Source organism: Rhinatrema bivittatum, chromosome 4, assembly GCF_901001135.1.
Source record: "Rhinatrema bivittatum chromosome 4, aRhiBiv1.1, whole genome shotgun sequence".
In the NCBI taxonomy this organism is placed as follows: domain Eukaryota; kingdom Metazoa; phylum Chordata; class Amphibia; order Gymnophiona; family Rhinatrematidae; genus Rhinatrema; species Rhinatrema bivittatum.
In genome coordinates this window covers 376,988,417-377,015,888 of record NC_042618.1, presented here as the reverse complement: position 1 = coordinate 377,015,888, position 27,472 = coordinate 376,988,417, and the positions used below count along the sequence as shown (strand labels likewise).

Here is a 27,472-nt window from a genome sequence, read left to right as displayed (position 1 = left end):
AGAAACACCCTCTTAGCCTGACTTTACAGTGTTAAAAACTGAAAGATGGCTCTAGCAAGTTACTTTTTTTTTTTATTTTGCATGGGATTTTTATCCTGCTCTTTCAGATAAATTGGAAACAACCTGGCACTGGGAGCCTTCATTTGCAGCTATCTAAGGTTAATCTCCATTTTTATTCCTTTGCCATCCCCCCCCCCCCCCACCCCTTATCCAACCCACCCACTGCAGTGATAATCCCCTGGCTAAGAGGTATAAGCCATGGTTCTCTTCTGATCTCTTAGGGACCTTCTTTTTCGGTTTTTATTTGATTTTTCCTGGGAATTTATCAGTGTTTACTACAACATTAATTTACCCATCATTTCTCCCAGTTTTGTTCTTGTTGTAAATTCCCAGGGAAAATAAAATAAAACTGAAAACGAAGATACCTGTCAATACAGGTGAGGTTTCGAATAGCAGATGCTGGTCTTGAAGCATGGCTGAGACTCCTTTCCTGCAAGTGACTATGAATATTGACTTTGCTGGCCTGAGTAGCAAAAGCTGGATCAAGGAATCAAATCCTTGTCTCTTACATAGCAGTAGGGGTGTGCATTCGTTTTCAACGCATATGTAAAACGCAACTTATATTTTTTTTTTTAACTTAAAAAAGTGATGAGGCGAAAACGATCGCGATTTCCAACTTATTCAACATAGCTATGTTGAATACGTTGGAAATCGCGATCGTTGATCCTAAATAAAAATTTAAACCCCTCACCCTCCTTAATCCCCCCCAAGACTTACCAAAACTCCCTGGTGGTCCAGCGGGGAGTCAGGAAGCCATTCCTGACCCCCCCCCAAGCTGGCCAAAAGTTCCGGTTGGGTCCAACGAGGGGTCCGGGAGCGGAACCGCGGTGGACCACGTGACGTCCGCGTCACGTGCTCCTCGCAAAGGAATAGAGGAATGGCTTCCTGACTCCCCGCTGGACCACCAGGGAGTTTTGGTAAGTCTTGGGGGGGGGGGGGATTAAGGAGGGTGAGGGGTTTAAATTTTTATTTAGGGAACCGGTGCACGTATGGACAAAGACTCAACTTATGGAATTCTCCATATGTCCATATTGACCGAAATTGACCCCCCCTTTCGACTTATGGACTTATGAACATAAACTTTTGGTCTGCACATCCCTACATAGCAGTGAGCCCAGTTTGTCACTGGGCCATTAGACCAAGCCAGCAAGCTACTTTTGAACATAAAACATTTCTATTTCTATCCAATTTAGGTGCTTGCAGCTACTCATGCCCCCCATTATCTCCGTTCTCAAATAAGACATGCATTCTCCAATACAGCTCCATTACCTTATAAAATAATGCTTGCGTGTAGAATTTAGAAAGTTTGATTATTTAAAGTTACTGCACATCTCTTTTTCAATGAAGCTTCCAAACTTTACTACATCTGTGCTGACTGCTTTGTTATTTCTTACAAACGGTGAAAGCATGGGGTGATTTCAATGTTGTGCCACAAGTTTCTTTTGCTCCCAAGTGATTGCTTACAATACCAGGGTAATTTCCAGTGGGACTTTAGTGGGCAAAATAGTACTTTACTTGCAGATATAGCCTTTTAGAAAATTGTGCAAGCTCTACAAATGGAAAATTACATCCATGCAAACTGTATGCATGTACTTCTATGCACAACATGGGGGGAGGCATTCCAGAGGGTGGAGTCTGGGTGGGACTGGGACTTATATGCACCAAATGGCAGATGTATTTGTTTGCATGTAGCTTTGCCAGGATGTACAAAACTGACATGTATGTAGATCCGATTTGAAAACTGGTATAACTTATGTACATATTTGCTGGCTAACTTATGTGCAATGTTACAAAATTACCCTCTACATGTCCAGGTGATAGCTATGAACATCTTTAGTCTCTTGTAAAATCTCATATACTAGCCTCCAATTTATTTTGGGAAGGAGGGGAGCAGAGCAAGCAGAGAGTGGAGGGGATAGGAAAAAGGACATTACCCTCAATTGTCTTGTGATTTTTCTTCCATGGATGGAGAACAAACATTAGCACTAATAAATCACTGAAAAAAATGCAGGGTTTCTATGACAGCAGCATTTAAATATTGTGACAATGCACTCAACCATGCACAAGTGTCCAAATATAATTGCAGTGAGAGGCTTTGAAATAACCAGTTTTATTTCCCAGTCTGTTAAACCACAGGTCGATCACAGTTTAGCTTTATAGAAAACAGCAATGTCTTAAGCATACATTCTGCTGCAGGCAGACCTCCTGTTCCCCATAACGGACTGACTTTTCCTGCTAGGATATACTCTGACACTCTGTGGACAGCCTTAAACTGTGGGTCTTAACAGCTCCCCTCAGGCTCCCTGGTCTCTCGGTAATGGTGACTCCGTCCTCATCACAATCCTGTACAACCAGCCCTAGGCTCTGCTGGCTTCACTACCTCTCTGGCACTATCTTCCTGACAGGTTTCCTCAGCATCTGCCCTGTTCCACTTTTTCCCAGGGCTTTCATTTCTCTGGAAAGCCCTTGTACACTTCCCAGTGCTGAATCTCTGCCCCACCCTTCTTACTTATTTATTTTATTTATTTAGATTCTTTTTTATACCGAAGTATAGCTGAATGCCTTCACTCCGGTTTACAGTGAAACAACTTCATACATAAAACATTTTCATAACACATAAACATGAAAATAATAATAGTTAATATCTCAGCAAAAGCAGAGTAGAACAGATTTAAAGAAAAAGAGAAACGACTTATAATACCAAGAAGTCTGCTGCTGGGCCTTCTTCTTTCAATTTCTCCATCAACAACTACACCCTCTCTTCCCACAGAGTACTATCTGTAGCTCTGGATAGCCACCTTTGCATATTTCCAGTTTGTTTCCAGTGATGAGAGCTTGCTTCATCACAATTCATAGCACCTATAGGTTGGGACACTAGAGCAGGAACTAAATGCAGTGGAATACAAATTCTACTTAATGTTCAAGGCTTCCTTTAAAACTTGGAATCTGCAGGTGAGGGGTAGTATATTTTAAGGATGTGCATTTGTTTTCTAATGAAATGAAAAACATATGAAAAAACATTTTTTGTTTCATTGAACAACAAAATGAAAAAATATCTGCTATTTTTTTAAATGTTGCTTTCATTTGTTTTGAAAATGCAAACATTCCAGTGTCACCATCATTTAAAAATGACCCATCCCCATCCCTGGGCCTTCCCTATGTCCTCCCCCTTCCCTGGATATCTCTTATCCGATCCATGGGTTCCAGTAGTCTACTAGGAGAGACCCCCAGTCACTCCTGCTTAGCTGGATCATGTTTTCAAAATGGTGCCATGTGATCCTGAGACTGGCACCATTTTGATGTATGGCTGTATAGCATATGACCTTCAACAAAATGGCACCACACCCACAGGGCAGGAGTGACTGGGAATCACACTTGCCTGATTCGAAGTAATATAATCTTACAAATGGATTTAGAGACATTAAGGTAAGTTGGGGGAACTGTCAGCAGTGCTGACTTTTTTCAGCAGGTAAAGGGCACTTCACTTCCTTTTGTTTTTTGTTTTGTTTTTTTTTCTTTTATATTTGGGACTTATTTCATTTCTATGATGAAATACAAAACACATTAAATGAAACAAAAAATGAATATAATAAACAAAATGAAAAAAACAATACCCCTAGTATATTTTCTCTCTTTCATTCTGATTCTCTACTTAAACTATTGTTGAAATGAATGTTGTTTGAATTAACAGTGGGATTTATTTCTCTAATTTCTACCAACTCATACTTTGCTACAGTTTTCCTCCTAGGGTAGATCTGATTTATTAAAAATTAGCAACAATTCTATTCCTATGGAAAAACCTCTGTGTGAATTGCAAAACTGAAGAAAAATGTATGCAGAAGATTATTTAAGGAATAAAGCCAAATATCTTTTGCAATTATTTAAGTATTCATTGATGCAAATAGCTTCTGGGTAGCATGAGAAAAATGAAGCAGCCATCGTGGCTCTCAAATTGTGCAAAATAGAAGCCCCAGCGAAGCAAGCTCCTTATTTTCTTCAGTAAACAAGCTCAGGCAATCTTACGACATGTGAACTCATCAATCAAAGTGTAAGCTTGTGTGCACATTTGTGTGCTGAGAGACTAAGCATGATTAACAATGGAGTGATAGGAGCTGATGTTCTTATAGAAGACAAAAAGAACCTTTTAAAGAGCAACCACTATCAAAGAAGTTTAGTTTTTAGCATACTCTAGTTTTCTTTCTGTACTTCTGCATGGTAGATTCATGTTTCCGCAAACTCTACCCAGTGACTCAATCTTAAATGCCCTTTGTTTACTTTAGAAGCTGAATATAATACAGATTGTTTAAATAGTGGTTTGTCTTTGGGTTTTCAGGTAGATCTCTTTTTCCTAGAACTTGAATGTTTTCCAAGTACAGTAGTACAATATACCACTAACTTCTGACAAGGCCAAAAAAACAAATCACTTACCACATCATCTTTGTCTTCCCACTCAACCTCGGAAAGGTCAACACTGCTGTAATTGGGTTTTCTCCGCTTTTTTCCTTCTTCATACTAGCATTAAGAAAGTATTTGATTAAATCACCATTCATACTATGCTTTTCTCAGAAAAATCCTGTCCCAAAACAAATGATGTGATGTGTCTTAAAATTTCGCCATGAGCCACACAGCTGAATGTTTTTAATACAAGATGAATCTACTGCAATCAGGATTACATTTTTCTGGATACAAAGCTCTTTCAGGAAGAGAATTTTACCTTTTATATTTAACTAACATAAAAGTCATTTCTGAACTGTGGAAAAAGCAAATTATAAGCATTCCTAATAAATCACAGTTTTTCTTTCCCATATTTTATCAGTTAACTTGGTAGTAGTGAGGAGTTATCTTCCTCACATCACTCATCACCATAGCAACCATTTAAGGCCTTGATCTCAAAGTTTATACTTAATGCTGTGAACTGATGCTTTCAGAAACACAGGAAGTTATAATTTCCTTTAATCTTATCAACAAAATGCTTACACTTTTCAATATAAGATAAAGACTGTCTTGTGAAAATTGGTGTTAATATTTACAGATTATGGCAGTTTATCTTGGATTTCTGGAGAAGAAAAGAAGGCAAGAAAATTCTAATAAAAGGTCATTTATTATTTTAATCGCTCACATTATTATTATGCTATAAAAGTCATTTTTAAAATAAATATATCTCCTGACAAATTTTGCTCTCAGCTGGCAGTGTTTATAACATAGGAAATTCTGCCCTCTGCTGAATACTGCAAAAAGTTGATCATCATCCTTTCAAAAAACAAACATCTATAGACATTGAATAATTGAATGTTTATGTTATTATTTCCAAATAATGATCAAATCTTATTTCAAATGAAGTCAGGGGGATCTTAGTAGAATTACACTAATTTTATTCTAGGAGGTGGTTTCTCTATTGCAGAGTTCTTTTTTGTTTTATTACAAAACTTCAGACAATTTATTTCATATTAAGTAAATGCTCCATTATCCAGCACTTAACCATCCAGAATACTCTTATTAATTGGCATCTTGATGAGGCAGTACCTTCCATGGGTAAAAATGACAGGAATGGAGGACTTGGTTTAGGGAGCAGTGTAGTTTTCTCTGCTCTTCACTCTAGCATCACTCCCTCCCCTACCTATTCTATTAAAGAAACATGTGGGGAGGGGGCAGGGCAGGGCAGGGGAAATGAAGGGAGGGGCTGAATTAGGGAGTAGAGTAGTTCTTCTCTGCTCCACTCTGTCCTCTTTAGCCATATCCCTTCTTTCCTGTTCCTTACACAATGCTGCCTGGGAGAAGAGAGAGTGGAGCAACAAGTAGAGGGCTCTAAGATAACTGGCATATTTGATTAACTAGCACACCCTATTCCACAAAGGTGTCAACTAATAGAGCTTTTATTCTATGCATGTACATATATGCATACAATAAAAACGCTATTATCTGACATTTTTTCTTTGATTTTTTATTTCTATCTACACATATTTATAAATAAAAAAAAGAAAGAAAAATGTTTGAACTATCATGACTATATAACTCTGAAAATAGGTTTATGTATTTGATATGTTTTGAAGAGAAAAAAAACCACCTTGCTTAGTAAGGATAATGACAAGAATGGAGGAGAATTAGATAATCCACATCACCTTACATCATCCAAACAACATATTTGGTAAATACCTCATACATTATACTAACTAAGCAGTATATTCTGAGAATAATTCACCTCAGTTTAATAGTATTTAATGAAGAAGTTACACATTTCTAATAAAGACAGTTCCCTGTTTTCAGGTAAGGAGTACCAACCCCATACCTCACCCCTTCTTCAACTAAACAGCATTTATTGAAGGGACCAAAATCTAGGCAGAGCTTTTTAGACCACATACTCACGTTACCTAATCAGCATTTTCCTTTCCACCTCAGAAGTATCTGCTGAGTAGTCTGCCCCAAACTCAACTAAACAGCATCTACCAGATCACACAATTAACTAGGTGTCAGCACTACTACATCTCTAAAGGAGACTACACACCTGTTGTGAGCGATGTGAGCATGAGCCCTTCTTGCTGTGGCATAACTGATGCAACCTCATGGGCAGAGCCCTAAGTCTGCACCAACAGTGGGCAAAAGAGTCACTGCATGAGCCAGGCTATGATAAGTGCAGGAGGATGTGACTATGATCAAATCTGAAGAGCTAGACACAGCTAGAGACCAGTCAATGCTGAGGCTGAAGTTGAAGATGGATGTGGAGCAAGGCAGAGGCTGAGGCTGAAGATGGATGTGGAGCAAGGCTGAGGCTGAGGCTGAAGATGGACGTGGAGCAAGGCTGAGGCTGAAGCAGAAGGCAGATATGGAGCAAGGCTAAGGGTGAAGCTGAAGGAAGACATAGAACCAGGCTGAGGACTGGAGCAAGTCTGGAGCAAGGCTAAAGACCAAAGCAAGGCTGAAGACCAACAGATGACCTTTGCTGTGTTGCATAGGTGGGGTTTAAATACCTGTCTATCGGGCCAATACAGTAAAAGTCGCAGGAGAGCATGCGCGTGATACAGTAAAAGTCGCAGGAGAGCAGGCACTCTCCTGTGCGCGCGATTTAGTATTGGCCCGCATGCAAATGAGGGCCCACGATAAAAAGAGGCACTAGGGACACTCAGCAAGTTTGACAGCCGACTCTCAATTTTGCCGGCGTCGGTTCTCAAACACGCTGACAGCAACGGGTTCGGAAACCGGACACCGGCAAAATTAAGCGTCCGGTTTTCAACCCAGGAGCCGCTGGCCAATTTAATTTTTTTTTTAAATGTTTTTTTTTTTTTTAACTTTTGGGACCTCCGACTTAATATCGCCATGATATTAAGTCAGAGGGTGTACAGAAAAGCAGTTTTTACTGCTTTTCAGTGTACTTTCCCGGTGCCAGCAGAAATTAACGCCTACCTTTGGGTAGGCGCAAATTTCTGAAAGTAACATGTGCGGCTTGGCTGCACATTTTACTTACTGAATCACACAGGGAATAACTAATAGGGCCATCAACATGCATTTGCATGTTGTGGGCACTATTAGTTTTGGGGGGGTTGGACGCACATTTTCAATACGCTATTACCCCTTACTGAATAAGGGGTAAAGCTAGCGCGACGAAAACACACTGTACTGTATCGGCCTGTATGTGACATTATCAGAGGGCACTGAGAGCATGGGTTCCTGCCACAGGGCCTTTATAGCTAGGCATGCGTTAAGTGCATGAACCTAGAAGGAGAACAGGAACAGCAGTGTTTCCCTGCCACATGAGGTGGCAATCTTCAGTTGGCAGCATCAGGGTGAGTGAAGTCGCTCATGGGATGGCCCACAAGCAGTAAATGTAACAGTACCCCTCCTCTAAGCCCCCCCTCCTCAAACATCTTTTCTTTGGCTTCTGGGGAGACATTGTAGGTACATCTCTGCCATCAGGGGACTTGGGGGTCTCGACATAATATCCAGGGATTCTTAGATTTTGAAGCTGAACTGAAGAAGTATTCATGGACTGGTCCTGTTCTACAGACAAGGATCCTTCTGCAGAGGAAAGACCTGACATAAGTTCCGGAATTATCGTGTTGAATGAGAATGGCTCCTGCTGACTTGGCTGTTGCTTCTATTTCCATGACGACAGGCTTCGGAGAATTGGGTGGTCAGCAGAATTGCAAGATGCTAGGGCCCTTGGTCGTGTCTCGTAACATAAGCTTGAACAGAATGTATACAGGAGCGGCAGATCTGGTGCTTCAGGCAAGGTAATCTGGAGAGGAGCACTGAATATGAAGTGGCACAATGCTCCTGGTATGCTCCTGGTAGGATGTACCCCAGTGGTTGATCAGAAATGTGCTCCAGTCAATGAACAGTTGATGTAGTCTAAGTACAAGAGGACTGGATGCCTTAGGAAACCATGTTTCTTGGTGAGACCCTATCTGCATAGTGATGGGCAAGGTGGCTGCGGTCATGTGACTGGATAAGGATTCTTAAAAAATGGAAGAAATAACATGGGGAGAAGTCAAACCGGTGGTAGGGCAGCCACATTGGCGTAACAATGAATTTTGAATAAAGTTGTTCCCAGCTCCAGTATCTTTTAAAGCTTCAGTTTGAACTGAGCATTTCCTGAAGCTGAGGAACACTGAACCATCAATTGTGGAGGAGAAGCAGGATAGTGAAGAACTTCCCTGTCAACTAGACTTGTTTCTTCACAGTTTTCTGCTGCCTCGGGGCACAAATTGACAAAATGTATGTAGGCTAGTCAGTAGAGGCAGATGTTATGTCATCTTTGCCTTTACTTTTCATTGACTGAAAGTCAGGTATTACCCAATTGTATGGGCTCTTCAAAAGCAACAATGCTTGGTGGTTCTGGGGTGAACTCCAAGCAACTTAGGGGCTTGGGAGCTACGGGAATAGCCTGATGGGAACTCTTCCTCTCTCGATCTTGTTCCTAAAATCTCATATATTTTTGAATAGCCAAGGCAATAAGTGCTTGTAGGGTCAAGGGAAGGTCTCAAGCTGCTAGCTCGTTATTTATTCGACTGGATAAACTTTGCCAAAGAATGGTGCTTTGGCTATCATCACCCCAATTGAGTTCAGAAGCTAGGGTAAGAAATTCTACTGCATACTCGCCGACTGAGCGAGTTCCTTGATGAGTATGAAGAAGTTCTGTGGTAGCGGAAGAGATATGGCTGGGGTTGGTCAAAGATCAGGTGAAATTGTTGTGTGATGTTATCCAAGTTCCTGAGGAGTAAGTTATCTTGTCTCCACAAGGGAAAAGCCTAGGCAAGAGCTGGACCGTCCAACAGGGAAAGGATATATGTAATCTTGACATGATCAGAAAAACAAATGTGCTCGCTGTTACTCGAAATGCATCTTGCATACATTGAGGACCCTTCTGCACCTCTTGGGGACCCCACTATACCTCAGAGTTGGTGGAAGCTGTACCATGGTCCAAATGGGTGCTGGTGCAGGGTTTACCAGAGCTGATACAGTCTCGCAGAGCCGCCGCTTTAGTAGGAGATTTCTCCCGGACCGCGATGAAGTAACATTCACGTTCGCGGGGCAGTAAGTACATGTTGAAGCTTAAGCAAGGCAAGTGGAATCCCAACAAAATGGTTTGTGATTAAAATTTATCTTTACAGAAATCTAAACGTTACCGAAGATGCTCTGGCATATATACACAGTCAGAGGAGTTCCTGAAGCAGCACAGGATGCGAAACGTGCACGTCGAACTATACATTGCATTGCACTCTGAATTACCTGGAAGGGTTGCACCCTCCATGAACTGAGATCCCTGAAAGGGAAGTATTTTTGCCTCAAATATTTTATTTAAAAGAAAAATTCAAACAAAAAACAAAAAAATACAGATTAAGCAGTGACCAATGATTAAAGATGATCCCTAATGCGACTTGAGAGCAGAGATGCCAAAAAGTTTGCGGGATGGTATGAGAGTCACTTAACCACCTATAATATTCTTTAGAGCTGTAAATTGGAACTGTCTTTCATTATTGAAAAATTTCTGAAACCTAACGTATTATATATTATTGTAGCATCATTCGTTGGTACTGAGTTAAGGTCTGAGTCAAGTTATTATTATATATATTGTTTCTCATAATGACACAACCACGTTGGGAAAAAGTTTTGAGCTTCACTGATGACCAGTTAAACAGCGCGCTGAGAAGTCATTCTCTGTTCTTGGAAGGAGAATCGGTTAATCTAGCACCCAGTTGGACAGAGCTTATAGCATTGCAGAAGCGCATGATTAGAACGGAACTACATAGTGCAACCCTAGTGGAATATCTCAAGCATCAGCGTATCCCCAGGGGCCTATGTATTGTGAAAGAACCTAAACTGTACACAGAATGTCCGGACTTTCTTGAAAAATGGTCATTTATTCTGAACAAGTGTTCTATGGACCTAATGCTGCTAATCATCGAGCAGGCGCGTAAAATTGGAGATGACCTACAAACACAGACACAGTCAATGTTGGAAACATTGAAAAGCGATGTTGCATTAGACATCTTTGACACGAGTTTGCAAGAATTTAATAAGAGTATGGAGAAATTTAAACAGGATTTGAAAGCATATAAAATCAACAAATTTAAAAGGGATGAGGAAGACTACAAAAAAGGTCCAGTATACGCATGGTTAAATACAGACCTCACCTTTAAAAAACCCAAGAAAGTAACATTTGGATCGAATGGTTCACCCAGCAGCAATGAAGAACCTGGATCGGGGGACTACACAGGATCACGAGCGCAGTGGGGACAGTCAACCCGGGGAAGACGACGTGGGGGCCGAAACTTTCCGAGCAACGACTGCAACAAACCAAGAACAAGATCACAGGCCAATCAATACTCGGTGAATCAATACCCCACGTAGATCATTCACAGACCTCAGTGGTCATCAATATCTCAGGCCGTTCATTATCAGCCACCGAAGAAAATGTTTTAAATAAAGGATTAAACTTCGTCCCCACTCAGTTTCACAATCCATTCCAGTTTCGATGCGATTTTTTCAAATTCATAAGACAATTACAGAGAAAAATGTTTCTATCCAAATGTCCATTGTCATCATCCGATGATTCATTAGTTCGCCTCAAATCCAATTGGAATCCTCCACCACCCGGTGATCCAGCAGTAAACACCTTTCAGGAGCTGGTGATCCGTGACGTGGAGAGACTTGAGAATGTAAAAAATCATACGTATTTCAATTTGACAACCACTGAAAAATCAGCATTATTTCAGTTGCAGAAACGTTCTGATATCGTTATAAAACCCACGGATAAAGGCGGCGAAATCGTGGTTATGAGCAGTGAAGATTACAAACAGGAAGTGCTTTGACAAATATCTAATACCTCTTTTTATAAACCTTTATCAGTGGACCCAACCCCACAAATACAGGAAGAGATCGAAAATTTAGTAGAATTGGGGCATGATCAAGGCTATCTTACACGGGCCGAGAAGGACTTTTTAATTAAAAAGCATCCCCGCATCCCAGTGCTATACACCGTCCTCAAAATATATAAAACATTGGATCACCCACCAGGACGCCCGATAGTGTCTGCAAATGATTCCTTACTAGAACTCATTTCTGTTTTTATGGACAAGATCATGCAACCATTCGTCTCTGAAGCACCATCGTATATTAAGGACAGCTCACAAGTTTTGCAGTTTTTGGATACGTTAGAAATCCAGGATCACAGTCTGTTAGTAACATTGGACATTGAGTCCTTATATACTGTGATACCATAGAATTTAGCAGTCAATGCGGTTGTTGAAAAATTGAGAACACGTCTGGCACCTCAGCGAATTCCATGTGACTTCATCAGCTCATTACTCACATTGGTACTGTCAAAGAATTACTTCACATTTGAGGGGCAATTTTTCCTCCAGATACGTGGGACAGCGATGGGAGCGGCTATGGCCCCAGACATAGCAAACATCTTTGTAGCCTCCTTTGAAGCACAATACATTCAGAATTGTCAATGGAAGAAACACATGGTCTGCTGGAAGAGATACATTGACGATGTCCTTTTGATATGGCAGGGTTCAGAATCAACTCTGCTCGAATTCTTCAACTAGTTAAATGCTATAGACTCATGTTTAAAATTCACGATGAACTATCATTTGCAACAAATAGCCTACCTTGATATCCTTATCATTAAACAAGACACCCATTTATGTACCAGCATTTACCGCAAGGCAAATGAAAGAAACAACCTGTTGAAATTTGACAGCTTTCATCCGACAGCTTTGAAGAGAAATCTGCCCGTAGGCCAATTCATAAGGCTCCGGCGTTTATGTACAGATAGACCTGATTTTAAGAATCAAGCCAGAAAGATGGCAGATCGCTTCCTACAAAGAGGGTATCCAGTCACTGATGTAAAGCGGGCATACAAGCGCGCTTTGTATGCTAATAGGGAGTATTTATTCCTCAAGAGTACACCAGAGGAACCGCCAGCACGACAGATGATGGTGTTAAGGCACACTCTAAAATCAGTAGACATCAGTCAGATAATCTGCCAACATTGGAGGATTCTTCAACAAATACATCCCATGTTTGTAGACCCCATTAGGTTTGCATACAGTAGGGGTCCTAATGTAAATAATCACATTGTGCGTGCCAGTAACTATCAACCATCACCGACATTGAATTTTCCTGAATGCTCAGGCTGCAATCTGAGCGCATTGAAATCACCGAAAAGCTCTATTACTCTGCCAGGCGGACGCCAAGCCGCCTTGATTGGGGGGGTTTCCTGTCAGGTCAGCTTCGTGGTGTACATAATTTTTTGCTCTTGTGAGCTAATGTACATAGGCATGACAAAGCGCCTTATTAAAAACTAGGCTAACTGAACACAAGAGCTGTTTGAAAATGGGGAAGATGGAAGCACCCCTGGTATCACATTTTGTAGAACATCAGCACAGCTTCACGGATTTAAGATGGTCAGTATTACAACATGTACCTGCACATTGGCACGGAGGGGACCGCGTCAAGCAATTGAGAACATTTGAACAACGGTGGATTTTTCAATTAAATACCATCCAACCACACAGGCTAAATCGTGAAATCGAATGGTCCCAGTGTGTATGATAGTGCTAAAGAATTTGCAATCAGTGGACTGACTGAACACATCTCAGGTCCTGTTGAATTAGAAAGTAGGTGCTAGCGCTGATGAAGTGAAATCAGAAGTAAATCAAATCAAATCACTTAGTCAACAATCAGCTGAATCCAACTCACACACATGCGTTTAAATACAGTCTCCCAGAGCCGCCGCTTTAGTAGGAGATTTCTCCCGGACCACGACGAAGTAACATTCACGTTCGCGGGGCAGTAAGTACATGTTGAAGCTCAAGCAAGGCAAGTGGAATCCCAACAAAATGGTTTGTGATTAAAATTTATCTTTACAGAAATCTAAACGTTACCGAAGACGCTCTGGCATATATACACAGTCAGAGGAGTTCCTGAAGCAGCACAGGACGCGAAACGTGCACGTCGAACTATACTCTGCACTGCACTCTGAATTACCTGGAAGGGTTGCACCCTCCATGAACTGAGATCCCCGAAAGGAAAGTATTTTTGCCTCAAATATTTTATTTAAAAGAAAAATTCAAACAAAAAACCAAAAACCAAAAAATACATGTTAAGCAGTGACCAATGATTAAAGATGATCCCTAATGTGACTTTAGAGCAGAGATGCCAAAAAGTTTGCGAGATGGTATGAGAGTCACTTAACCACCTATAATATTCTTTAGAGCTGTAAATCAGAACTGTCTTTCATTATTGAAAAATTTCTGAAACCTAACGTATTATATAACAGTGAATGATGACATAGACTTAATTGGCATCTCAGAGACATGGTGGAAGGAGGATAACCAATGGGACAGTGCTATACCGGGGTACAAATTATATCACAATGAAAGAGAGGAGCACCCGGGAGGCAATGTGGCGCTTTATGTCTGGGATGGCATAGAGTCCAACAGGATAAACATCCTGCATGAGACTAAATGCACAATTGAATCTTTATGGTTAGAAATCCCTTGTGTGTCAGGGAAGACTATAGTGATAGGAGTATACTACCGTCCACCTGGTCAAGATGGTGAGACTGACAGTGAAATGCTAAGAGAAATTAGGGAAGCTAACCAAATTGGTAGTGTGGTAATAATGGGAGACTTCAATTACACCAATATTGACTGGGTAAATGTATCATTGGTACATGCTAGAGATATAAAGTTCCTGGATGGAATAAATATAATTTTTATGGAGCAATTGGTTCAGGAACCGACAAGAGAAGGAGCAATTTTATTTATTTATTTATTTATTTGTTTGTTTGTTTGTTTATTTATTTATTTATTTAGAGTTTCTTCTATACCGATAGCCGTTTGCACATCGTATCGGTTTCCAAATAACAAAGAACTTTTGGGCATGGCCCTTACATAGAACAGATAATTGCATAAAAGAGAATGAAACTGTAAACATCAGAAATGTTAAGGATGGGGGACTATGTAATACGGGTATCATAAGCAGATAAAGGTAAAAGAAAAGTAAAATAACTATGTTACAAAAGTACAAAAGACTATAATACATTGTACAAAGAGCCATGGATATTCCAAGTCGGCGCTAGTGGTTAGCTGCAATACGATAATCTAGAAAGTGTGAACAGACATGCTGGTTACGAAAGGTTCAAGTGAAGTAAGATGTAAAATGCTGGTTACATCAAAGATTAAGAAGAAAGTGAGGGATAGGCCTGAAGGAACAACCATGTTTTTAATTTTTTTTTGAATTTTGGAGTAGAGGTCTCTGTGCGTAAATTGGGAGGTAGGGAATTCCATAGGGTAGGGCCAGCAAGGGAAAAGGCCCTGTTCATATGTTCTTATGTTCTTATGTTCATAGTAGAGGTAAGTTTAAGGTGTTTGATTGAGAGTGTGCGGAGAGTTCCTTGGAGGGCAGGGCGGGTGGGTCGTGTGGTCATACAAGGAAGGAAATGAGGGTTGATCCAGTGGAGGTTTTCATATGTGAGGCTTTTATGGATAAGGGAAAGTGCCTTGTACAGTATTCGTGATTGTATTGGAAGCCAATGAAGTTCAATGAGTGTTGGTGTGATGTGGTCTCCTTTTTGGAGCTTGAAAGAGTACGTGCAGCGGTGTTTTGTAAGAGTTGTAACGGTTTAGTATACGTTGAAGGGAGGCCAAGGAGGAGAGCGTTACAGTAGTCTATTTTAGAAAAAATAATAGACTGAAGAACTGTACGGAAATCCGAGAAGTGAAGTAAAGGTTTAAGCTTTCTAATAGTTTGTAGCTTGAAATAGCAGTCTTTTATGATGGAGTTGATAAAGGGTTTAAAAGTTAGTTGGTTGTCAATGAGAACACCCAGGTTGCGAGAGTGTGAAGGGAAAGAAGTGGAGGAGTGAGTGAGGGGGATAGGTGGAGAAGGATGTTTGTTAGAAATGATGAGGAGTTCAGTTTTTTGGGGGTTGAGAGCAAGGTACATGTCTGTGAGGAGTAAGTTGATGGATGAAAGGCAGGATTCCCAGTTTTGGAGGGCGGTATTGAGGGAGTCAGAAAAGGGGAAGAGAATTTGCACGTCATCAGTGTAGATGAAGTGTTTGATCCCAAGACTGGTGAGAAGAGTGGTAAGGGGAAGCATGTAAATGTTAAAGAGGGTGGAGGAGAGTGAGGAGCCCTGGGGGACACCCTGCTGAAGACTAATAGGTTCGGATTCAGTGTTATTAGTTAGGAAAGTGAAGAAGCGATTTGAAGATAGGATTGTATCCAGGAGAGAGCAGTTCTAGAAATCCCAATACTTCTGAGGATGTTGATTAGGATGGAGTGATTGACAGTGTCAAAAGCAGCAGAGATGTCTAACATGGCAATCAGGAAGAATTTTAGATTTAATTCTCAGTGGAGCACAGGAGTTGGTGAGTGAGGTAACAGTGGTGGGGCCGCTTGGCAATAGTGATCATAATATGATCAAATTTGAATTAATGACTGGAAGGGTGACAGTAAGTAAATCCACGGCTCTCGTGCTAAACTTTCAAAAGGGAAACTTTGATAAAATGAGAAAAATTGTTAGAAAAAAGCTGAAAGGAGCAGCTACAAAGGTAAAAAGTGCGCAAGAGGCGTGGTCATTGTTAAAAAATACCATCCTGGAAGCACAGTCCAGATCTATTCCACACATTAAAAAAGGTGGAAAGAAGGCAAAACGATTACTGGCATGGTTAAAAGGGGAGGTGAAAGAAGCTAGTTTAGCCAAAAGATCTTCATTCAAAAATTGGAAGAAGGATCCAACAGAAGAAAGTAGGATAAAGCATAAGCATTGGCAAGTTAAATGTAAGACATTGATAAAACAGGCTAAGAGAGAATTTGAAAAGAAGTTGGCCGTAGAGGCAAAAACTCATAGTAAAAACTTTTTAAAATATATCCGAAGCATAAAGCCTGTGAGGGAGTCAGTTGGACCGTTAGATGATCGAGGGGTTAAAGGGACACTTAGAGAAGATAAGGCCATCACAGAAAGATTAAATGATTTCTTTCCTTCTGTGTTTACTGAAGAGGTTGTTGGGGAGGTACCTGTACTGGAGAAGGTTTTCATGGGTAATAATTCAGATGGACTGAACCAAATCACGATGAACCTAGAAGATGTGGTAGGCCTATTTGACAAACTGAAGAGTAGTAAATCACCTGGACTGGATGGTATACACCCCAGAGTTGTGAAGGAACTCAAAAATGAAATTTCAGACCTATTAGTAAAAATTTGTAACCTATCATTAAAATCATCCATTGCATCTGAAGCCTGGAGGATAGCTAATATAACCCCAATATTTAAAAAGGGCTCCAGGGGTGATCCTGGAAACTACAGCCTGGATAGCCTGACTTCAGTACCAGGAGAAATTGTGGAAAGTGTTCTAAACATCAAAATCACAGAACATATAGAAAGACATGGTTTAATGGAACAAAGTCAGCATGGTTTTACCCAAGGCAAGTCTTGCCTCACAAATCTGCTTCACTTTTTTGAAGGAGTTAATAAACATGTGGATAAAGGTAAACTGGTAGATGTAGTGTACTTGGATTTTCAGAAGGCATTTGACAAAGTTCCTCATGAGAGGCTTCTAGGAAAAGTAAAAAGTCATGGGATAGGTGGCGATGTCCTTTCGTGGATTACAAACTGGCTAAAAGACAGGAAACAGAGAGTAGGATTAAATGGACAATTTTCTCAGTGGAAGGGAGTGGGCAGTGGAGTGCCTCAGGGATCTGTATTGGGACCCTTACTTTTCAATATATTTATAAATGATCTGGAAAGAAATACGACGAGTGAGGTAATCAAATTTGCAGATGATACAAAATTGTTCAGAGTAGTTAAATCACAAGCAGATTGTAATAAATTGCAGGAAGACCTTGTGAGACTGGAAAATTGGGCATCGAAATGGCAGATGAAATTTAATGTGGATAAATGCAAGCTGATGCATATAGCGAAAAATAACCCATGCTATAGTTGTACAATGTTAGGTTCCATATTAGGTGCTACAACCCAAGAAAGAGATCTAGGTGTCATAGTGGATAAAACATTGAAATCATCAGTTCAGTGTGCTGCGGCAATCAAACAAGCAAACAGAATGTTGGGAATTATTAGAAAGGGAATGGTGAATAAAACGGAAAATGTCATAATGCCTCTGTATCGCTCCATGGTGAGACCGCACCTTGAATACTGTGTACAATTCTGGTCGCCACATCTCTAAAAAGATATAATTGTGATGGAGAAGGTACAGAGAAGGGTAACCAAAATGATAAGGGGAATGGAACAGCTCCCCTCTGAGGAAAGACTAAAGAGGTTAGGACTTTTCAGCTTGGAGAAGAGACGGCTGAGGGGGGATATGATAGAGGTGTTTAAAATTATGAGAGGTCTAAGATGGGTAGATGTGAATTGGTTATTTACTTTTTCAGATAATAGAAAGACTAGGGGGCACTCCATGAAGTTAGCATGTGGCACATTTAAAACTAATCAGAGAAAGTTCTTTTTCACTCAACGCACAATTAAACTCTGGAATTTGTTGCCAGAGGATGTGGTTAGTGCAGTTAGTATAGCTATGTTTAGAAAAGGATTGGATAAGTTCTTGGAGGAGAAGTCCATTACCTGCTATTAATTAAGTTGACTTAGAAAATAGCCACTGCTATTACTAGCAACAGTAACATGGAATGGACTTAGTTTTTGGGTACTTGCCAGGTTCTTATGGCCTGGATTGGCCACTGTCGGAAACAGGATGCTGGGCTTGATGGACCCTTGGTCTGACCCAGTATGGCATATTCTTATGTGCTTATGTTCTTACTTCTCATCCTGTAAAACTTGTAAAGATATTTAGCAAAAGCAAGAAACAGTCTATCATCTGGCTAGACAAACCCATGAAAAAATAATTGTTACATAAGAACATAAGATGTGCCATACTAGGTCAGACCAAGGGTCCATCAAGCCCAGTATTCTGTTTCCAACAATGGCCAATCCAAGTCACAAGTACCTGGCAAGTACCCAAACATTAGATAAATCACAAGCTACTATTGCTTATTAATTAATGCAATAGTTTATAGATTTTTCCTCTTGGAACTTATCCAAACCTTTTTTAAACCCAGTTACACTAACTGCTGTAACCATATCCTCTGGCAATGAATTCCAGAGCTTAACTATGCACTGAGTGAAAAATAATTTTATTTGATTTGTTTTAAATGAGCTACTTGCTAACTTCATGGAGTGCCCCATGGTCCTTCTATTATTTGAGAGAGTAAATAACCAATTTACATTAACTTGTTCAAGTCCTTTCATGATTTTGTAGACTTCTATCATATCCCCCCCCCCCCCCCCCCCCAGTTGTCTCTTCTCTAAAATGAACAGCCCTAACTTCTTTAGCCTTTCCTTATAGGGCAGCCTTTCCATGTCCCTTATCATTTTGTTCACCCTTCTCTGCACTTTCTCTAGTGCAGCTATATCCTTTTTGAGATGCAGTGACCAGAATTACACACAGTATTCAAGATGTGGTCTCACCATGAAGCGATACAGAGGCATTATGATATTCTCCATTTTATTTGCCATTCCCTTCCTAATTCCTAACATTCTGTTTGCTTTATTGATCGCCACAGCACACTGAGCTGATGAATTCAATGTATTATCCACTATGATGCCAAGATCTCTTTCCTGGGAGGTAACCCCTAAGATAGAACCTAACATTGTGTAACTACAGTAAGGGTTATTTTTCCCTGTATGCATCACTTTGCACTTGTCCATGTTAAATTTAATCTGCTATTTGGAAGCCCAATCTTCCACTCTTGGAAGGTCCTCCTGCAATTCATCACAATCAGCTTGAGATTTAACTACTCTGCATAATTTTGTGTCATCCTCAAATTTGATCATCTCTCTCGTCATAACCTTTTCCAGATTATTATTAAATATATTAAAAAGCACCAGTCCAAGTATAGATCCTTCAGGCACTCCACTGTTTACCTTTTTCCACTGTGAAAACTGACCATTTAATCCTACTCTCTGTTTCTTTTCTTTTAACCAGCTTGCAATCCACAAAATGTCATCACCTCCTACCTTTGACTTTTTAGTTTTCCTAGAAGCCTCTCATGTGGAACTTTGTCGAACGCCTTCTGAAGATCCAAATACACTACATCTACTGGTTTACCTTTATCCACATGGTTATTCACCTCTTAAAAAAAGTAGGAGATTTGTGAGGCAAGACTTCTCTTGGGTAAATCCATGTTGGTTGTGTCCCATCAAACCGTGTCTATCTAAATATTTTGTGATTTTTTTCTTTATAACAGTTTCCATGATTTTTCACAGCACTGAAGTCAGGCTCACCGGTCTATAGTTTCCTGGATCATCCCTGGATCCATTTTTAAATATAGGGTTTACATTGGCCATCTTCCAATCTTAAAGTACATCAGATGATTTTAATGAATGGTTTCAAATTAATTGAAATAGGTCATTTTTTAGTTCTTTCAGAACCCTGGGGTGTTTGGCATGATTGACTTGACAAACCTTATGAAATAAAGATTTGTGACAAAATCCTGTACAGATCCTTAGAAATATACTGCAGTATTCTTCTTATGTGGTGTATCTTCTGCACAGTTTTGTAGGTTTGCTACAGATAGTCTCAACATATGGTTATTAGAATTCAGAGTCTAATGTTGGGCCTCAATATAATAGGTTAACATATGTTGACTAGGTCATAATCTAAGAACATGGGCATGAGTGACAGGTTTCTAAATCTCTAATTCTTTAATAATAATTTCTTTTCTGGGCACTTATCAGCTGGGTTTATTATGCTCCATAACGAGAGTTTATAAAAAGCTGGCCCGAGGGATTAGGCTGCATGATTTAATTATGTTCTTCTCTTCCGTTCTAAAATCATACAGTACTCTTGATTGATTAGGGAATTGTAGTATCACTGTGACATGAGCTAGGAATCCAAAGTCTTGGAGTACAAGAAGGCTATCTACTGTCTCCGTGTCATCTGAACAGACTGAGCCAATCCTTAGTTCTACCCTATTGCTTGTAGTTCTCATTTTCTAGGACAAGTTCACAAATGCAACAGGGGAAAACCATGGCTAGCTTAGTCTGTTCAGATGGCATGGAGACATCTGAATGGTTTCAGGTCCACAACTTGTTGGTACAAGTGGAATTGTGAACTTTTCAAACAAGGCACAGGATATGCACAAATGATCTTTAATTGCAAAGAAATTGAGGAAAAGGCAGATATCTTCATTATCAGGCACTGTAAAGAAGCAAGTCGGGTAAATGAGATGGGTCTTACAATGCCATAACACATGATACATGATAGCAGAAGAAAGGAAAGGCAAAATATATAAGGAAAGAAATCACCAAAGTATAGTATAGCATGATTGTGAGAAACAAAAGTAAGCATTCTGGAAAACAGGAAATTCCTCAAGTTTAACAGTTGATAATTAAATCTGAACTGGAGGGTTTTTTTTTTAGAATATTCTGAATTCTGAAGGTTCGTCTAGATCAGCCAGTGCCTGAATTTCACTCATAGGCCTATTGCTCCTTTGTGGTTCTGGGTACTGCCCCAGGCTTATGAATGATTCCTATGTCATCTCTAATCCCAGAGGGCCTGAGTATTTAGTAATTATGCATAGCATTGAAACACCATGGCTAGACATGCCTGTGAGCCTAAGGTATTTCACAGATCAGAGCTGAAAATGTCTGTCTGCCACATGGCCTGTAAGATTGGTCAATCTGGGTTGAAGAGTTTTCTTCATTACTTTATTGTGATCAGGGTATTTATTCTTCATGGCTTTTCAGATCTCAGTTAGCTTTGAAGTCAACTATAGGTGGTGATGCTCAAAAAAGGACTGATGAATGAAATGTCAGTATAGAGGAAGAGCAAGAACTGCGGAAAAAGAACTGCCTGTCTAAAAGAAAGACTTGTACATTAGGTGCATTATTTAAGCCTCTAATCCAGAAATTCCTGGGTTATGGTTGGCAATTGAGATCAGTAATTTGGGATTTATCATTCGTGCCAGCTGGCACTCCAAAGCTGCCCTACTGTGAAATTTTTAACCATGACGAAAGAAAAAGCCGATAGGACTAGTCATGTCTCTAAGAGAGGAACCCAGCCCTTCTTCTTTCAGGGCAGAAAGAGCAATAGCAAGCAGAATGGAGCTAAACTACACAAGCAGATCAACATATGAAATCATATCAAGCCAACCTCCAATTACGAAAGGCCTACCTCTTTCAGTATAAACCACACGTTTATGCTTCCTACAACACAGAAATATCTAATGTGATGTTACAGATCAAAGTGTCACATACTGCATAACTAGACAAATTCAAAGAATAAATATTGTCACTGTTCACAACTTAATACTATAACATGTACCATATACTGCATCTAAATCTTCACTAAGCATGCAGAAAATAAAATAAAGGCAATCCTTATCTAGACTCATCCACACTAAAAAAAATGGTGGTCAAAAAGCATTAATAATAAAGTGCACAGCTCCAGTCAATGAAATATACTAATCTGACACACATGAATGTCAATTATAAATTAGTATGCATCTAGGTGAACATAAAAAAGGGTAATTTTCAAAACCATTTCTGCAGGTAAACTGTGCATTACTGCAGACATGGGCTTTTAGAAAATTGCCTGCTCTATTTATGCAGGTAAAATTCCACATGTAGGGACTCTGGGGTGAATAGTCAAAAATTTAGGCATGTTAAAATTGGCATATATGCATGTAAGTAGCCTCTACTCACATATTCAGTATTTTATGAAAGCAGAAAATAGATGCATATATTCACTTTTATGTGCATATATAAAGGTGAATTTTAAAAGCCCTATGCACAACAAAGCCGGGAGATACATACATGTCTCGGGCTGGTGCGCGTCTCTCAGATTTTAAAAAGCGCCTGAGTATGCATGTATCTCAAAGTATACACAAATCAAAAAAGATAAAAAAGAGGCAGGGCATTCCGGAAAGTTCACTTGAAATATTCGCCTAAATATTTACACTCACAAGCACCTTACGGGGATCCCCACTGCATAACTTTACTTCTGCTATGGATGTTATGTCAGTTTTAAAATTAAAAAAATGAGGGCTAGTCAGCGGGATAAGGGATAATTTATTTATCTATTTAGTTAGGTAGGTTCTTTTAATATACCAATGCTCAAGACAGGTCTTATCGTACCGGTTTACAAAAAACAAGGGGAAACCAGTAAACATAGGAAGCGAAAAAGTTACATTAAAACAGGGAGATCAAACATGGCTTTTGAAGAATAAGAAAGATTAACAATTTCTATTCTAAATGTATAGAAGAGACTATCGGCAGGGAGCAGTTGCTTTGCTGATGAACTTAAATACATATATACATTGCAATGTTAATATACAAGGGTGGTTCTAGAATATCGGATACTTAATGTAGCTGCGAGAGGACATCTACCGGGGGGTAGAGGTCCTTACAGGTACCATAGATTTCTTCAGCAATAGGCTTGGGCGAAGAGCCAAGTTTTCAGTTTTTTTCTGAAAGTAAGATGACAATGTTCCTGGCGTATATCTGGTGGGAGAGAATTCCAGTGATATGGTCCTGCTGTGGATAGCGCTCTTATATCGATGGAGTTATGTTTAGTGGAGCTGCTGGGAGGAACTTGTAGGGCGCTTCTATATGCATATCCGGTAGGTCTTGAAGAAGAGTGTAATTTGAGAGGTATGGTTAGTTGTAGCGAGGATTGATGATATATGGCTTTGTGAATGATGGTCAGCGTCTTGAAGAGTATTCTGGAATGTATGGGTAGCCAATGGAGTATTTTTAGTATCGGAGTGATGTGGTCCATCCTGCGTGTGTTAGTAAGGATCCTGGCTGCTGCGTGATGTTACAGATGCGTTTTGTAGCATCTTTAACCCTATTATCTGGATAATAGGGTAAAAAGGAGGTAGGTTAATTAGGGGAGTTAGGAAGTCAGGAGCCTTTACCTGGGTGAACTGGGAACAGACTGGAGAAAATGGTACATGCATCGGTTTTGGTACATGTGTACCATAAGCGTGTAAAAGTGAACTTTTACACGCTTATGTTCACTTTGAAAATAACCCCATCAAAATTATGGGCCGGATTTTAAAAGGGTTACGCGCATAAGGTATGCGCGTAACCTTTTTAAAACCCCCCTGCGCGTGCCAAGCCTATTTTGCTTAGGCTCGGCGGCGTGCGCAAGTCCCGGGACGTGCGTAAGTCCCGGGGCTTGCCTGGGGGGCGTGTCAGGGGGGCGTGTCGGGAGTGACGTGGTGTTTTAAGGGCGTGTCCGGGGCGTGTTTCTGGCTATGGGGCGTTTCGGGGGCGTGGCCGAGTGCCCCGACACAGCGGCCTGTGTCGGGGCCTGCCGCACCGGTGCGCGTAAGTTACTACTGCCCAGAAGCAGTAGTAACTTTTAAGATAAAGGAAGGGAGGGGGTTTAGATAGGGCTGGGGGGGGTGGATTAGGTAGGGGAAGGGAGGGGAAGGTGCGGGGGGGGGGGTGAATGGAAAGTTCCCTCCGAGGCTGCTCCGATACGCGCGTATCTTATAAAATCCCGCATACTTTTGTAAAATCTACCCCTATCTTCACATATTTATACCTGCTAATTTATACACTAATTTTTTGTGCAAATTTATGCACATACTTTTGATAACACAAATTGAAACCCTTCCCCAGCTCTGCCCTTGGGATGCCTCCATTCAGCCCACAACATTTTACTGGGCACTTTATACTTCCCTTGGTAGAGACTTGTTTATAGTCGAAACATGGATGTATTGAGGTTTGTGTGTTCCATTGATTGTGGCTGCGTTTCTAGAAGGCAAATGACTGGCCACCACATTCTTTAATGTGGACATGGCAGAAAGGTATATTTGTCTTTCAATTCTGTATCTTTATTTAGGAATTAGATGTAATATGCAGTATATAATATGACAGTGTTAGCCTGTGAATACTGCAAACACCCATGACAGCAGTATGGAGGGGGAGACTTAGAGATGACACTCACTCTCTATTTTATTTTTAACTGACAGGCTGGTCCAGTTCTAGCTTTATTTATTTATACATTTATAGCTCACCTATCTACACTCCTAGGCGATTTACAATATACATACATAATTAATTCAAAAGACATAAAAACAATAAAAACATAAGTATAAAAGAATAAAAACTAAAAAAAAAACAGATGCCTAAAAACATGAAATCATTAAAAACACAAGACAACAATATAAAAAAATTATTCAGCCCCTACCATATGCATGGACTTGCCATCTGGCTTTTCCTTAAGGAAATGGGAATAAGTACTTGCACATAATGATATAAAACCCAAAATAGGACCAGTGTGTTGGTAACAAATAGAGCCTATTGGCAACTGTAGGCAGAATCAAAACAGTAGAATATGCCTGATATAGAAGATTAGGTAAAACTGAATGCTGGTTTATTCCCTGGTATTGGGAGGGCTTGTCCATATCTACAGTAGCAGACAGTGTGAGATACTCATATCATTCTTCTCCATTAAAACAAACTCTTGGTTGTGGGATTTTCTTTGCTTTCTAAGGACCTTATCATTTCAGATTATGAAAAACCAGCAGATGTTTATAATTAGTTAGGATTTGAGAAGGAATAATTAAAACCAGCTGCCTTTATCTTAGCACCACCAGCCTTAAACCCCTGAGCTTGCTTCTACCTAACTTCAAAGCAAAGGGCAGAGAAGCAAAGAAAGCTGTACATATTACTGACAAATTTTCAGTGATTCATTTAAATGTACAACCACTTATTCCAACAGCTTTCCTTCCCTTAATTATCATTTAAATATATATAATTTGGGACCACTAATTAGATGACAATTTAATGCTCCCAGGGGAATTCTGATGCTCTTTCTTCATTTACTTTAGGATTTTTTTTTCTGTGTAAACTCCAATCATTGGCATTCAATCAATTGAATTCTCTAGGTATTCAAATGAGCGTAATGTACATCTACCCATCCAAGTCATTTCAGCAGTCTGTTGTCAGCTACAGCTGCGGAGTTTTACCCAGCCACTGTAAAGAGCAAGGGGTAAGTGGAGGTTATCTTGGGCTCAGAGCTGGACTCCCCAGAGAGAGATGAGATTTGCTGCTTGTGAAAGGATAAAACCATTTAAGCGGGGCATTAATGCTTCCTCTGAGACTTGGATGCCTCTGTTTTCCTATATTAGAGAGAAACAAATTTTCTCAGAATCTACAGCTGTGAAGGTCTTAATACTGCTGTAGAAATCCTTAAACATATTGGTCTTTTTATGGACAATACATTATGGCAGTTAACATCTTAATTCAACTCAGCTACACACACAAGCAAGCCCAACTGCTAACATATGGTGGAGGTTTCCTTGTGTGTCTTTTCCACGGAAGCTGTGTTCTCTAAGGCACATTCCATATAGTGGTAATCCACAGTGCAGCAGCAAAAACTAGGACAACTTTAAAACGAAAGTGTAATTATCTATATTCTGTTAAAAAGATACATTATTTCTGGCATTGCTGAATTTAAACTGCATGGAGGCATATGAATTCCTGCTCCCTAGGAGGCTTACAAAGTTTGAAGTATACATATCCTACAACACTTTGATTATGAGACTGTTGGTCAAAACAGAAAGTAATCGCATGCTGAGATTTATTTCTATGCTAGTTTATTAGACACTCATTAGAATACTGCATCAGAGGGAAAATATGACAATACAAGTTCTTAAAGGATTTTTTAAAAAAATATACCATATATATTTTTTTATTAACCGTGATTGAGGCTCGAGTAGGATCTATTCCCAAGTCAAAATGTTTTACAGTTGCACTCTCAGAATGTCTTCAATTAATGTACTGCAAAATAAATGATATTACTTGTTGCCAATCAGTATATCGACCAAGAATGAAATAAAGAATGGTTCTGAACTTTCATTTGTTGCTCAATCATTTTAATAAATTTTGGGTCAAATGTCTAGACTTAGACAAGAAACATACTAATTCTTTGGTCTAATACCCCAGTGAATTCAACACTTAAATGGGAATTTTCAAAGTGATTATTGTGGTAAAGTGGTGCTTTACCCAAGGAAATGGCCCTTTCGAAAATTGCACAAACGATATGCACATACTTTTACATGTACAGAGGAGAGGCGTTCCAATGGGTGAAGCCTGGCAGGGTTGGGACTTACATGCATTCTTTATGATTTTAAAAAGTATGCATATAAATTCCTTCTGTAAAACTACACATACCAAATAGTAGGTGTAATTGTACACAAATGGTTTTGCTGGGATAATTTTCCAAGCGGACGTATGTGCATATGTCTGCTTTGTAAGTTTGTGCATATTTGCTGACTAATTCACAGACGATGTTACAAAATGACTCCCTTATCATCTGACTTGCATCCTTTCAAAATAAAGCAGGGTTTTACTTAAAAATCTCCATGTAACAATAATAGTGATTAAACTAATTAGGGAGGTGAGGGAAATTTTTACATTTCTGTTAGTTTTTTTTCAATTTTTTCGTTTTGTTGGCTTTTTTTTTCATTTTTATTTATTTTGGAAAATAGGGCATAGTATTTGCAAACAGTGTAGAGTATTTGTAAATAGCAGGCACTATTTTCTGAAACAAATGAATAAAACAATTTGGGTGGTTTTCAGGGTGATTGTGCATTCATTTTGAGGTAAAACAAACCAAAACATAAATGCCCACATCAGTTTGGATTACCTTTCATTTTAAAATGAATGCATATACCTAATACTGATATGTGCTAAAAATGACAGCATTAAAAAAATAAGATTTTAAAAATGTTTTATATACATGCCACATTATCACATTATCATATTATAAACCAAATTTCTCAAAGTTTTTTTTTTAAAGTACACTATATGAAAACTTCCCAATATAAATCAAACCCTGTGCACATGTGTTAGATTAGGGGCTCTCAGTGAG

General features: G+C 39.7%; 1 protein-coding gene across 3 annotated transcripts in view; it reads right to left on the bottom strand.

Moving 5' to 3' along the window:
- The window catches only part of CACNA2D3 (calcium voltage-gated channel auxiliary subunit alpha2delta 3), a 1,571,161-nt gene that overhangs the window by 337,059 nt on the left and 1,206,630 nt on the right, over positions 1 to 27,472 (bottom strand). For all 3 annotated transcript variants that reach the window (XM_029600901.1, XM_029600903.1, XM_029600904.1), the window contains one exon: positions 4,489 to 4,572. In XM_029600901.1, coding sequence (XP_029456761.1) covers positions 4,489 to 4,572 — 84 coding nt within the window. The remainder of the gene's footprint in view (positions 1 to 4,488; positions 4,573 to 27,472) is intronic.